The 14,973-nt window shown below is 49.1% G+C and overlaps 4 protein-coding genes across 4 annotated transcripts; 3 read left to right on the forward strand and 1 right to left on the reverse strand.

The window, feature by feature from the left end:
- Positions 1-1,117: 1,117 nt before the first annotated feature.
- On the forward strand, positions 1,118-2,932 carry FSUBG_517 (3 5 cyclic-nucleotide phosphodiesterase; the record flags this gene model as incomplete). Its single annotated transcript, XM_036683237.1, has 2 exons — positions 1,118-1,159; positions 1,460-2,932. 2 exons carry the CDS (start codon positions 1,118-1,120, stop codon positions 2,930-2,932), a joined length of 1,515 nt encoding a protein of 504 aa, XP_036544040.1.
- Positions 2,933-3,249: 317 nt separating this feature from the next.
- On the reverse strand, positions 3,250-4,113 carry FSUBG_518 (uncharacterized protein; the record flags this gene model as incomplete). Its single annotated transcript, XM_036683248.1, has 1 exon — positions 3,250-4,113. One exon carries the CDS (start codon positions 4,111-4,113, stop codon positions 3,250-3,252), a length of 864 nt encoding a protein of 287 aa, XP_036544041.1.
- A 1,244-nt stretch (positions 4,114-5,357) lies between these two features.
- On the forward strand, positions 5,358-7,871 carry FSUBG_519 (ribonuclease Z; the record flags this gene model as incomplete). Its single annotated transcript, XM_036683259.1, has 1 exon — positions 5,358-7,871. The coding sequence occupies one exon, from the start codon at positions 5,358-5,360 to the stop codon at positions 7,869-7,871; it is 2,514 nt and encodes an 837-aa protein (XP_036544042.1).
- A 1,324-nt stretch (positions 7,872-9,195) lies between these two features.
- On the forward strand, positions 9,196-10,307 carry FSUBG_520 (tricarboxylate carrier; the record flags this gene model as incomplete). The annotated part of the gene is made up of 3 exons (XM_036683271.1): positions 9,196-9,215; positions 9,290-9,423; positions 9,484-10,307. The coding sequence occupies 3 exons, from the start codon at positions 9,196-9,198 to the stop codon at positions 10,305-10,307; spliced, it is 978 nt and encodes a 325-aa protein (XP_036544043.1).
- Between the last annotated feature and the right edge of the window lie 4,666 nt (positions 10,308-14,973).

Consider the following 14,973-nt stretch of genomic DNA (forward strand, 5'->3'; position numbering starts at 1 on the left):
CCCCTCCCCTCTCAACGGGTCGTTCCCTTCTTCCCCCACCAAGATGGGGACAACGTCACTGCTAAAACGGGCGAGCTGAGCTTGGGGGAGCTCGAGGTTCTTTGTTGAAGCTTGGACCCTTTTTGCCTGATCAGATAGACGATTGATTGTCCTTGACTTGACTTGACTTGGCTTGGCTTGGATGTCTTTGAAGATCAGGGCTGGACCTTGAGCTGAGCCGTGCGTCTTGTCGCCTATAGCTTGTGGCTTGAAAGAGAGATCCCACGATCATGGTGTCGTTATTGTTGAAGAAACAAAGAGACTTGACCCGATACTCGGACCGTTCACAAAGAGCCTTTAATACAAAGGGTAGTGTTCCCTCTACCGTATTGGCATAGTCTACCTACTTACTATATCAGCCTTGGTTGCACACGGCATTGAGTGAACACGCAACGTTCTACAGCGCAACGATAAATCCAATCACGTGTGGCATACCTTTTTCCCTTTTTATTATTTTTCGGGTTTCTCCAATTGCTCGTCTGAGCTGTCGGTATTTGCATCACACATTCCAAACATACCAGAGCAGGCAAGGAAGGGGTTGCATCCCTTATCTATCGGAGAATATCAGAGAGCTACCTTACCTATCAGTGGTTAATTCTCGAATCAGCTACTGCAAGTTACAAACAGCTTCAGGTTCGTAGATCAACTACCTACCTGCCTTGGATCCATCCATCCATCTCTCATTCCGGAATTTGTAGTGTCGGGTCCTGACTTATTCTACTAGCGACTATAAACTCCAAAGCCAGTGACGGACTGAGACGGCGCGCAACAGGAACAGGTCCACCGTTTTTACTTTGCAGCTTGAACCTTTCAGGCGGTACCTTACAGGCCTTTTAGTGGGGTGACTTAGTACCTAAACCATACCTACCTACCATCTCATCCCGCCTCCCTCCACTGCGACCTCTCTCCAGGGCCTCTCCCCCTGCACCTCCACATCCACATCCCAGATTCCAGGGCAGGCATCAAATCGGCCGAGTCGAGCCAACAGTCGTCGCTCAATTCTCTCTCTCTCTCCCTCTCCTCCTCTCTCATTTCTATTCTTTTCTCTACTTTCTCTCTACTCTCACAAAAGTAAATCATGGGAGCCGAAGTCAAGCCTGCTTTGCAGGTGATTGTATTGGTACGTATCATCAACGGTTAACAAACAGCCTATCCCCGTCCCTTATTTGTTTACATGTGCACCGTTACATCTCCAAAAACCAACACCCGCTGAGGTTCACCCGTGATATAAGAACGGCTTTGGTGCATGACGGCTAGAAACACAACAAACACTTTGGATCATGCCGTGATTCGTGGTGGCTTTTGTCTTGCCTCGTTCTCATACTATTTTTCCACAGTTCGGCTTCTCACTGCCATGTTCCACATACTCACTCACTCATATGAACTATTCAGTTGAACTCTAACTAACCTTCTATCACAGGGCTCAGGAGGTGGTCCTCAAGAATCAAACACCACTGCTTTTCTAGTCCGTTCTGTTGCCCAAAAATGGCATCGTGGCTCTATCGTCGCCGTCGACGCTGGCGTTCATCTCTCTGCCATCACACGTATCATGGAAGAATCGATACCTTCTCCGCCACCACCTCCTCCCTTCACACTCACCACTGGCCCCTTTGCAGGTCTTGAACTACCTTACTCGTCACCTTCTGCTAATGCATCTCACATCACTCGCTCTCTCGTCGACACATATCTCATCACTCACCCTCATCTTGATCACATCTCGGGCTTTGTAGTCAATACTGCTGGCTTCCCAGGCACAAGGCCAAAGAAACTGGCTGCTCTACCAAGCACAATCCAGGCTTTCAAGAATCATATCTTCAACAATGTGATATGGCCAAACCTGAGTGATGAGAACAACGGAGCTGGTCTGGTGACTTATATGCGATTGGTTGAGGGTGGTAGTCCAACACTCGGCGACGGTGAAAGTAGGGGTTACATCGAAGTTGCAGACGGACTGCTTATCAAGGTTTGGAGCGTAAGCCATGGCCATTGCCTCGAGAAGCATAGTCACCGAGGCTCAACATCAAGTGCATCTACTCGCTTCAGCAGCCATGATGCATCTATGCCACAGGGCCCCATCGCGCGCTCATCATCTTACTACCCGGGGTCTATTTCACTACATCGAGGGTCCCTCATGATCCCCCAAAACAGCTTCAGCCCTGTAACGAATGCATCAGAACAGGAGCAAATTTGTGTTTACAACTCGAGTGCCTACTTCATCCAGGACCCCACCACCCACCGCGAAGTCCTGATCTTCGGGGACGTTGAGCCTGATAGCATATCGCTAAGCCCGCGGAATCTGCATATCTGGCAGCAAGCTGCACCAAAGATCGCCTCTGGTAACCTCAAGGCTATCTTTATCGAGTGCAGCTACGACGAGTCGCAGGCCGAGGATCGTCTGTACGGACACCTGAAGCCCCGTTATGTCATGGAGGAGCTGCGTGCACTGGCGCATGAGGTCGAAGTCGAACGCAAGTCGCATTATTCCGAACCTAAGAAGCGCAAGCGCATGGGCAGCACGACTGACGAGACTCCACGACGAAATCCTTCTATCGCGAATCTCACATCTGAAGACCCCGTGTCTCCCAGGACCATCAAGGCTTCGACGCCGGATTACGTTCACCCTGGTATTGAAACGCCTCCTACACCGCACCTCGCTTCGCCAACGGCTGAGTTGACGCTCAACCCATCTGATTCCTTCACATCTGTGCCCAAGATAAAACGGCCTCTTGAAGGTCTCAAGGTTGTCATCATTCATGTCAAGGATCGGCTGGATGATGGACCTAACGTTGGAAACACTATTCTGAAACAACTGCACAATTTTGATAGCGAAACTGAGTCGCCCTTGGGATGCGAATTTATCATCTCTCATTCTGGTCAGAGCATCTATCTCTGAGCACTTCATTTACCAGCGTTTGATTTTCTTTTGCTTTCTCCGGCATTTGGCCATATATTGATTTCTTTTGTTCTATAGCACCTGGCTATAAGCTCTGTGGGCTTGTGCTACCGTTTGGGATTATGTTTGTTACACATTTTGCTTATATGAGGCGACGGTTTGGTTTATGAGTATAGCTCAGGGAATGAAAGGTGGGCATGTATGACTCCTAGGGAATTGTTTTGCATGATTGCCATTTTGTTATTAAGGCTTATTTGCGGGCTTGTTTATTCTATATATTTGGTGTTTGGTCATGAATGAAATATACCACGTCTGACCTAGTTTTTTTGCTTCTGTATCTTTTCGACTCCCTCTTGGCCACCAACGTCCTTATCAAAATCTGTTCTGGGGATCTCAAACGCCTCAGTAACCCTGGCATATGTGATTCCTCCTAATCGGCTGACTGGCTTCAAAACACCAGGATCAACCATATTCTTATCCTCATTCAACGCATCTTCTCGAACCCAGAAGCGGGTTCCCTCGAAAACGGCCATGCAGCCAGACTTGTTTCCAGGTCGTGCCTCGCTGTCAAACTCCTTGAGCATGTCGAGCTTGCACTCAATGCTGACAATGGCCTCGCTCACTCGAGCACACTTGACGGTCTCACAGTCGTACTTGGGTGTTAGGCCTGAGATATCCCACTCGGATACATCAGGAGGAGCGTTGACGCTAGCTGAATTTGCGGCTTCGATGAAGTGCTCTGAGATGATGTTGATAACACACTCGCCGGAGTCGTGAACATTGCGAAGTGTATCCTTCGCATTGGCGAGTCCAGAGGCGAAACCAACAACAAACATGGGCGGGTCGTGGCTCATCATGTTGAAGTAACTGAACGGAGCGAGGTTCTTCTTTGTGCCGTCGGGAGCTTGACTGCTCACGAAAGCGATAGGACGAGGTACAATAGCGGAGATGAGAAGCTTGTAGTTGAACCCCGCAGGGCGACCCTCCTCATGAGGATCTATGGTGACATGTTTCTTATCGCCATCATCCTTGGCCAACTTATTCGCACCCTCACCAAAAGTCCAATCGGCATCAACAGTCTTGGTGTAGCGAAACTGAGACTTGGCATCCAGCTCGGGTCTCGAAGCCTCGACCTTGTTAAAATCCGGGTGAGGATTGCGCTTGATGATTGCGTCTCCCATGATGAATCGAGAGGTGGAAAATAGTCGCGATGAGTGAGTTGTGAGCGGTTTATAGATGCGATGCATGGAGGACTTGACTTGGGTTAAAATAAAAGTATGGGGATATTCGGAGGGGCTCGGGGTTAGATGTTGATTCCGGGGTATCGGTATCTTTTCTATGGCAGTTCATTGGTAATGTTGCCTGCTAAGATTGTTTGTAATGCGTGATAAAGCAAGTGGATTGTCTTTTTTCTCCACTGGTATTGGCTTTGGGTGAGGTCATTGATCGAGTTCATTTCGAGTCAGGTATTTGAGGCTCGATCTTGACTATGATTCGAAGGGAAACAATTAGTTTCGGAAATACGGAACAAGACATATATGGCCTTATAAGTGGTGTACTTTGGAAGAGAAGATTGTTTCTTTGATATACTATATGAGAGAATCATTGTTACTCTCCTCCAACGGATGAAGCCAATACTGCAACATGGTCGATTGCTCACAACTTGACCAATTACTAGCCTTGGACTAACATCAAGATCTTTGTTATCAATTCTCATTGGCCTTCAACTCCAGCAGTCTTCTCGCTAGTTGTCCGATAAGTGGTACTCTGAGCTGACATCAGAACTCAATATCGATATCGGACTAGATCTCAGCTACGTGTTTAAAAACCAAATAAGTACGAAGGCATGCTAAATCCAAGAATAGCATATAGACGTAATGCTACTGTATCAACCATGTATATATATACAGGGAAGTCTATTCTATGGATAGATTCGCGAGGTGATATTGTTCTCAGTATAGGGTAGCCGTTCTACACAAGGCAACCACTATAACCACTCCATGTGACAGCGCGAGCTAGTGTAACGCGGAAAGAGGAGTCATTCGCCGCGTCTGACTCTAAGAAAAAAAAGTTGATCGTTTCAACCAGAAATATTAATTATATTGATTAGGTACTTACTACCCATGACCTACCTAGGCAGATGATGCATTTTTGTATCACGCCGATTTCCTTCTTAACTCTTTAAAACTCTCTCATGCAAACATGGGGCACTCGACGCCTCGCAAATTTATTCAATTCTTATAGCCGTCCATTGCCACCAAGTTTTTCATCAACCTCACCTGGACTCTCTTTCTGCAGACGAGCCTGGAACGGTTCACATCCAAAAGTAAAGTCTCGAGCTTTCAGGAAACCCCGCCTGCTCTCAGAATCTATCGTAAAACCACAACCAAAACCAATAGTGAACGATAATTCTGTTGGTGCTCCAATGGCGACTTCAGTTGAGATCGCTTCGGCGCCTACCGTGGACACTCCCGGAACTTGTCTCTTTGTCCACAGCGACAAACGGTCTTATCTGTTTGGCCGACCCGAGGAAGGGACTCAGCGCGCTTTCCAGAGCAGGAGACTAGGGATGGGAGCAACAGAACAGGTCTTTCTCAGCGGCAGTGTCTCGTGGGAGCTGGTTGGAGGTCTTTTCGGCTATGTTCTCACAGTTGGCGGCGCACTAGAGGCGAGCAGAGAACAGACGGCATTGATCAACGAGGAAAGGAAGAGTAAAGGTCAAAAGTTGACGAGGCAAGCTGCTTTCGAAACTATTCACATCCACGGTGGCGAGAATCTAAACCACACTCTCGCCGCTTGCCGTCCCGTCATCCTACGACAACCGATCTCTGTGCGCACGCATGAGCATAGAGAAAACCCTCGCCTTGAGAAAATCGAGAGCATAGAACCTGACTGGAAAGACGACGTGCTTCGTGTGTGGAAGATACCCATTCAACGAGATCGCTCCAGCAGCCCAAAGAAGCGTCGCAGGTCGAGCGCCATCGTTGGAGACCAAGACCAACCACAGTTCAAAGAATGGTCACCACTTTCAGACCCTGAATATGCGACCACTCTGGTTGAGAAAGTCATGTTTAATGGAAGACTCAAAGGAAACGGCATGCTCATCCCTATCAAGCTGAGCGAGGTCGAGACAAAGGACACTGCTATCTTTATACGTCAAAACGGCGAAGTAAAGCTTTACAAGGGTCCTAGACCTGGCGATGGGTCAGAATTGACAAACCCGGATCAAATCGTTTTTGTATTCCCCGAGAAGGAGGCTCAAATCGATCGCAGTGGGGATATCCTCAACGTGACACATCGACCATTGCCCCCAACAATCTACAGCCAAAGCTCTATGTGCTATGTCGTCAAATGCCTCGACCGCCGCGGAAAATTCAACCCTCAGAAGGCCAAGGAGCTTGGAGTACAGGTCACTGACTTCAAGCAGCTGACTGCGGGGAATACTATAGTGACAAAGGATGGCGTCACTGTAACTCCTGACCAGGTCCTTGGCGAGACTCAGCCCGGTCAAGGATTCATCCTCGCTGACATCGAATCGAGCGACCTCATTCACTCATTCATGGAGCGACCTGAATGGTCTAACTCTGAATTGATGTCTCATGTGGCTATTGTGTATTGGATTCTCGGCCCTGGAATGGCAGACGATGCTAGAATTCAGAAGTTTGTGGACGAGCACCCCACGATGAAGCATTTCTTCTGTGCTCCTGACACCTGCCCCAATATGATCTCTCTGGCTGGACCTGGTCAGTTACAGACCAAGCTACGGAGAGTCGACCCTGAGAGATTCACTGTCCTCAAATACGATAACAAAGTCAGGGGAGCCATGCCAAATGGACCACAAGTTGAGTCTGGCCGGATAGGAAACAAGATTTCGCTCATGCCCCGACTCAAATTCGGCGAGGGCGAGATTGCCCAGTTTCCTAATCTGGTGGAGGCAGCTCAGTCTGTCAGTAATGAGATTCTCGAACTAGCACGAAAGGCTCGTGAACAGACTTCTGATCCTGAGTTTCTGCGAAAATTGGAAGAGGATGAACAAGACATTCCCAGCCGCGATGCCGAAATCATCCCCCTTGGGACTGGCTCTTCAATCCCGGGCAAATATCGCAATGTTTCGTCGACACTGATTCGAGTACCTGGTATTGGAAACTATCTTCTCGATGTTGGTGAAGGCACTTTGGGTCAAATCCGACGTCTCTTTGGGGAGGAGGAAACTGGAAATATCCTCCGAGATCTCAGGTGCATTGTCATCAGCCATCTTCACGCTGATCATCACCTCGGTACTCCCAATATGATCAAAGCCTGGTACGAACACACCATCGAAGACACCAATGCCAAGCTAGCTATATCTTGCATATCAAGATACAAGGCGCTCTTGGAAGAGGTCTCCCAAGTCGAGGATATTGGTTTCCACAGACTCCATTTCCCCCATTGCAGCAGCACCAAGCCCGATAAGTTCAACAGCGGTCGTTTCGTGATCGACAACGGAGACTTCGGGCTCCGCGCCATCAAGCGCATTCCAGTTCCTCACTGCTGGCTCTCCTACGGAACAGAACTCGAGCTCACATCTGGTCTCCGTATCGCATACTCAGGTGACTGCCGTCCCTCAAACGAGTTCGCTCGGGAGTGCGAAGGTGCCCACCTCCTTGTTCACGAGTGCACGTTCGACGATGACATGCTGGCTCACGCTAAGAAGAAGGGCCACTCTACGATGGGCGAGGCACTAGAGATTGCGCGCAAGATGAAGGCTCGACGAACACTACTCACGCATTTCTCGCAACGCTATGTCAAGGCTGATTCGTTGAAGAGAGACGAGAAAGGTCAGGCTGGTGAGGCGCTCATGGCTCTCGATCTCATGAGTGTGAAGCTGGGCGATTTCAAGAAGGCGGCTGCTTTCCAGCCTGCGATTGCTATGCTCATGGCGGATGCGGGTGACAAATAAGGTCCTCGGTATGGATAGACAGACTTGTATGATAGTAAAAGTATAGAGTTGTAACGCTGTATATGACCTGTTGATGACTGTGTATTGCTTGCTCGAAGTGGCCGAGAGTTTCTCTCAAGTACATGTCTTCAATTATTACCAGCCGTCGGTGGAAGCTCTAAAGAATACGATGAAAGACTTTATGAATTAGAAGCTCACAAGATGTAGATTGAGAACCAATTATACGTTCTTTTTATATCGAGATGTCTTCACTAGGGCGTTTGCATGTGCGACTGAACCCAGGAGATTCAGCGTCACTACAACTCCACCCTTGAAACAGGCTCTGAACCAACAAGCAACTCAACTCTCACATATCAACAGCATATCCAACACATTCCTATTACTTCAACATCGACAGCAATGAACTTAGCAGTCAGCATGCCCATCTTGGAACAGAATAGCGGTCATGCTCCTCATCGGAAATAAAACGTTCCGGCCGCGTGGCCTAATGGCTAAGGCGCTAGATTTCGGTCTCCAGCTTCTGAACTCTCTAGAGATTCCAGGTTCGAATCCTGGCGTGGTCGATTACTTGCTGGAATATATCTTTTGCCGATTAGGCACTCCTCGTCGTCGGCATGTCCTTTTTGCAGATCCGGTACTCAGAGTTGGAGACTCGGGATGTCAACCCGCCAATCGCGGCTTATTGATTTACTGCTTAGGATTTTGGTATCTCTTAAGCGGCTGATATCATTGCTCCGATAAGAGACCGGCCCGATATAGGTAAATGGACCCTGAATGCTTCTTTTGATCCTCAAGTTGTCTATCCATTATATAGAAATTTCCCAGAAATCATGTATTAATTCTAGAGATACTCATCTCTTCTCGGGACTCGTCCCGATTCTGCTTATGCGTAACCCCACGATTTATAGCCCGGGCCGGGGCTGTATGTACGTAAATTAGGCCATGTGCCGGCTCCGAAAGCGGGACTCACCTGCGGCTACGTTAGCTTATCGTCGCGTTTATTCAGAGCAATCCCCCTCCAACGGATTTTTTTGTCCCACGAAGTGGTCATTCGGGCATTTCTAGTCCACAAGAACCCCTCTAGCGGTCAATTCTTCAATTGCCTTTGCTTTGCCTTGCTTTGCTTCAGGTCAAGTAAAGCCTTGTTTGTTTTCCCCTCCCGCCGCCCTCTTGCTCGCGAGCGAATACCTTCGTTATCTCGAATCCGACAAAGACTCCGTCCCGTATCTACACACAGAACATGTCGGCCTCGCTTCCAGGCGCGCGGGAGCTTCCCGCTTCCCAGTATGACCTTGAAACATATATGGGACGGGTGCGCCATACAATGGGCATTACAGACCCCACGTAAGTCCAATTGCTGGGACTCTGAACCTCCAACCTGAGATATCATGAGCTGACCGTGCTGGCGCATTCTCCAGGACCCTGTTCGCGGGCAAGACCGGACTCGAGGCGGCCAAGAAGCTGGTGACGGATTACAAGACGGGAAAGATCGAGCACATGTCACCATCTTTGTGGCATGCGAAGAAGGTTGTTGACTCTACGCTGCACCCTGGTATATATGGCCCTGGCAGAGTGCAATCGTGACACTAGCTGATGAGATACTGTGCAACAGACACCGGCGAGCCCGTCTTCTTTCCCTTTCGAATGTCTTGCTATGTCCTGACCAACCTCGTCGTGACCGCCGGTATGCTTCAACCCGGCATGGGCACAGTCGGCATTGTTGGATGGCAGATCTTCAACCAGTCCCTCAATGTCGCATTCAACACCGCCAATGGCAACAAGTCCTCCCCCATGTCGACCGAAGTCATGATCAAATCATACCTCTCTGCAGTGGGAGCTTCTTGCTCTGTCGCTCTTGGTCTTAACGCCATTGTGCCTCGACTCAAGGTTACACCCTCCACCCGCCAAATCCTCGGTCGACTGATTCCCTTCGCTGCCGTTGCTACAGCTGCTGGCCTCAACACCTACCTCATGCGCCGGGACGAGATCGTCAAAGGTATCGATGTTCGACCTGTGCTTTCAGATGATGACAAGCAGAAGCTCGTCGCCGAAGGCAAGTCGGAACGGGACGTCCCCTCGCTGGGCAAGTCTCAATCTGCCGCCAAGCTCGCTGTGTATCAAACCGCAGCAAGCCGAGTATTCACAGCATCTCCTATCATGGTTCTCCCCCCTATGGTCTTGTACCATATCGAGAGCAGGCAAGCTTGGTACAAGAACCTAATGCAAAAGGAGTGGGTGCGCTCACGGCCAGCACTCGTCAAGGGTATCCCCTTGGGCATCAACTTGAGCTTGATCGCCCTCACCTCCTTCGCCGTCCTTCCTTTCGCTCTGGCTGTCTTCCCACAGCAACAAGAAGTGAGCGCCGAGTCACTCGAGCCTGAGTTCCATGGCAAGGGAGGTAAGAATGGCAAGGTTGTTTTCAACCGTGGCCTGTAAACAGCCTGTGTTGCATAAAGCAAAAACCCCTTTAGCATGATGGCCGTGAGAACAATGGCACATCTTGCTGAATCTCCCGTGACACCATGCTGTCTGAACAGCAGTCGAGAGGCTTCCTACAGATCTTGTTGCGAAAGCAAGTTATCACTAGTTAACAACCCAGAATTGCCTCAAACTTGCCCGGAGGACAAAAGGGTTAAAATTTTGTCTCTTGGTTGGTTTGAAAATACGAGAGACAACGAGAACCGTAAAGGCGGCGTTTCTAGTATAGATAGAGATTCTTTGCTACTTTGAGAGTGTGGCAGGTCTGAAATGTTATGCAGGAACGCAAGTAAAAGAGCTTTTCAGAGCTGAAAGTTGCTCGATTTAGCCAATAGAGCTAGACCTGACTGTATGATTAGATATTAGATGAGTGGACTCATACAACACCCTTTACAAAGAGTGCAATATATACCGTTCTTGACCTAGATCTTACGACCTATATTGACTGACCCTTTGATGAAAATAGACAGCAAAGTTCCTCAAGTCAACATCATCAAAGGGGGGGAAGAGCCTTGGAAGTCTGTCTAGTGATTGCACATTTGGGTCAGACAGAGTCAAACTATCGCCACCGGGATCGACAAGGCTAGCCCAGGCTAGATGCTGAGCCGACGCGTCGCGCCTGTGGAATGACAGGACTGCATATCTTGTGATAACCAAAAGAGAGAGGGGTAAATTCTCTTTGCTTTCATGTTGACAAGAACAAAGACTCGTGCGTGAGATAGGTCTCCACAGGAATATTCGTGAACTGTCTACTCCGTAGATAAGGACTATTCAAAGTGACATGGCCACGGAAGTTGGTGACGATTTTTGGTAGGGCCTATTGGTTGGCAATAGGCCATGGATGGGGCAGAGGTGACCACTACTGAGACTCTTTAACACAAGGCGAAGCAGGAGACGTTGAGTCGAAAGCTCGTCCCGTTTGTTGTCGTCTGGGTTTGATGAAACGGGGGTGCCTAATACTAATTTGATGAGGAGGTTCTGGTCAAGTACCGTAGCGTCTCGGTTCGGCAAGGACTACCTATGAATAGCAACGGAATCATGGCCGTGATGAGAGGATGCGAAGTTTGATGTCCTCATAATAGACGTATCGCCGTCAGTAAGGAAATGAGACCCAGCCAACAGGAAACCGTAAATTGAGAACCCCAATCACGTTCGTGGCGCACAGTGGGGTGTCCTTGGGCTGAGAGAAGCAAGGAACGCCCTCCGCCAGAGTTGTCACGGTCAACTTAAGATACACACTGTTCGCTCATACAGATAACGCAGTACGGAGTAACAAGAGAGAAGATACCTGAGATAGTATTCATTCTCACAGTACAGAGGATCGTCGGAAGCCCACCAAGGTCAACAAAGTCCTCGGAAAGAATGCATTTAGAGTTGTTGGCCTCCATATGCTCGAATCTGTAATTGGAGGGTCCAAGTCAAACATTCTGGAGCCGGGGAATAGTGACTGGCGGATAGGAGGGATCCATCGTCGAGGCGGGCGACGGGCTAGACGGGCATGTGCCGCAAGAGTGGACGAGTGTGTGCACCTGTGTGAAATGGTACGAATAAGTTCTCGAACACATTGTTCAGTAACCAAGCCCAGCCAAGGTTGTGAGTATGCTCGTGCTTCCTCCGAACAAGCTGCGGGAAGCGACATGATCTATTTTAACGCTGCTGTTTATTGTATCAGCTCCTTCAGGCTCCTCTCAATATGCGGCTGGCTGCGACGAATGAAGTCGGAGGCTGTGAGCTGACTGAACCTCTTCATCAGCCCAAGACATTGGGTCAGCAAAAGTCCGGACGGTGTCCACTGTCCACTGATCACTGGTGGTCATGCTGGAGTGTGGTGCAGAGAGGCTCTGGAACTGTAGCGGCTGCATGCCCGGAACGATTCGAGACAGAATTGGTGGCATCCATCCCCTCTCTGCAAGTGTGGGGTGCCTTGTCCGGGGTCTTTCAAGGGCTGAGACGACGGACAATTGGACTTTCGGAGCCATAGCAGGCATACCGCCAAGTTGAAGGCGAAATAGGGGGGCTATAGTGACACAGAGCACTGTTTTTCATGTAATGGCTATACCACTCCCACAACCTTGGCCTCAGACATTCTTTCCGACATCAACAAGTGTCAGCAAAGAGCGAGCATTTCGATATGCACCAGAAAAGGCACGGGGCTGCTGGAGGGTCTTGGGTTGGCTAAAAGGCCCACCGCCAGCGTCACCCTGCCCTCGGGCGAAATGCGTACCAGATCTGATGCTCTTTAGGTCCACAGAGAGTGAAAGTACCTGGGTAGAGTGCTAGACTCTTCGAGACGATTAAAGCTGAACTCTCTTTCAAGCGGTAAAGAGGTACCAACGGGTAAACCGAACCGTATTTGCAACTGTCCCTGACTTGCCTGTAAAAGGGTTCCTTTTCCGTCATCAACCAGTCGAATTCCAAATCCTGGACGAAGGAGTTGTACGAACAGACACAGGTGTGATTGACATTGTTCATGGACACCTTTAGGTTAAGTGATAGGGTACTGTATGGATACTGTTTGGTGTGCATGCTCCGTAGGTGTGGGTTCTGCGTGTGTTTCTGTGCAGTAGGGTCGTGTTTATGGCTGCCCTGTGAATGGATCTCTCATGACGTATATCCGATGTGTTATTAATTACTCGTCCCTAGCAAATCGTTAAAATAGGAAGAATAAATTATTAATTTTGAAGACCGTGAACGAATAAACATAATTAAATTTTGTTTCTCAGCAAACTCTATACAAGCTCAAACGAATGATGATGACGAAAAGTCCCGGTGTTGGTCCAGGCACAACCAATTTTCTTCTTTCGGAACACAGTCTGGGTGCCAGGAGAGAGCGTTAAGTACTTTCATCATGAAACCTTAGAGGTACCGAGGCGCTTCGACACAGGCCAGAACCATGCGTGTGATACGATAGCAGTACTTTGTGGGCCACATCTTTGTTGTACCTAAGGCATCCGTCACAGAACGGGTTCTCTTTCCACCCTCTCAGGTCATCCTCACACCTGCCATCATGATACGAAAAGCCAATGATAAGGCACATCAAGCAATGATGAGGATCTACCTGAGAGACTGAAGCGATCAAGAAATCAACTGGTTAATTTGTAATGTTTATTAAAGTACCGAGATCTGAACATCTCATATCGTCATCTGGACTGATTTTAGTGGCATCCCATGTTTCTGTTCACACGATGGTCCCTGCTCTTCCTCACATATGTTTGAAAGATTTATTCCAGATTGCCTAATAAGCAAGACAGCCGAGGATAATCTAGCGACATTGCAACGAATCTCATCTCAGGTGATATAGAGAATAATCTGGGTTCGTATTCCTTTTCAACAACGGGATACCCCTTGAGGTCAAGATTGGATATCACTCGTTAGAATTCCAACTGAAGTTATTATTCCACCGCCCCAACCTCGGGAGCAGGCAAGCCTTCGGCCATGGCAGAGAATGGCGTAATAAAATCTCAAAATATCATTCTAAGTTTTTCGCACTTTACCTAAGTCTTTATTTCTCTTATGATCAATACCCTAACTTGTGGCCTTTCGGCTACCTTGAGAATTCTACTGAGCCAAAGTGATGAATCAAGTATCCGAGCTTTATTGTCACTGACTGACTGACAGGCACAAGCGTTTAGCACTTTGCCTCACTTGGCCGGGCATCTTCCCCAAAACAACCCTTTCCACTCAAGCCCTGTAAGTGATGGACCCTGGTTTTCCGACTGAGGTGCCCTGGGCCTGGAGAGCCGAATCGCGACGCCGCCACAGTACGATAAAAGTATCTTATGTACCTCTGTATTTCCTGCCCGGGTAGTTCCACTGGAATTCCGCCTCTTCTTCTTCTTGACCCCAAAGTCGTAACCCGAGAGGAGAAGAGGAGAGGAGAGGAGAGGAGAGAAGAAGAGAGGAGACAGAGCACAACACAACACAAGCACTCATGAGTGACAAATCCACCCACTCCTTGATGGGGACTGAGCCCAGCCCAGGTGTTGAGGATAACGCCAAAAATACATGCTTCCACTAGACGTCACCGCCTGTAACAAATGTACTCACCAGCAAATCTCTATCTGACCAACGTCACCCAAAATGGATCCCCTCAAATCTGCCCCGGCCACCCGTAACTATGGCCAACGCTTTTTCCAAGACAAATGGGATGCCCGTGACGCCTTCAACCGGGCTTGGATGGACTCTTCAAGTCACTCCACTGCCTGCTTGCCTACTACCTTTTGGCTATGACCCTCGCCTCGCCCATTCATCCCCACACATTAGTCTCAGTTCCTGAGAGAAAAGCAAGAATATTCTAACCCAACGAGACGTGACCTACGATAAGCTGAACCTAAGTGGACTGCCCGGCTCCTGCTACAGTGCCCCTTCGTAACCTTAACACCTAACTCACACGCTGAGGCCACTGTACCTGGGTCACTGGCCTTCGCTGGACGAGCGCTTTTTTCCCTCCTTCGCCCTTGGTCTCTCTATCCCGTCTGGGCACACCTACCTACCTATCCTAGGTATCCAATCCACCACCCTCACCACCAAAACCATTCACCAAACTAGGAGGTGCGCCCCCCGGGTCCTTGCCCAGTCCCGTTCCATCTCGCCTTTCTTCGCTCATCGGTTGTGTCCTTCTCCT

Source organism: Fusarium subglutinans (assembly GCF_013396075.1).
Source record: "Fusarium subglutinans strain NRRL 66333 chromosome Unknown NRRL66333_c0000002, whole genome shotgun sequence".
Lineage (NCBI taxonomy): Eukaryota > Fungi > Ascomycota > Sordariomycetes > Hypocreales > Nectriaceae > Fusarium > Fusarium subglutinans.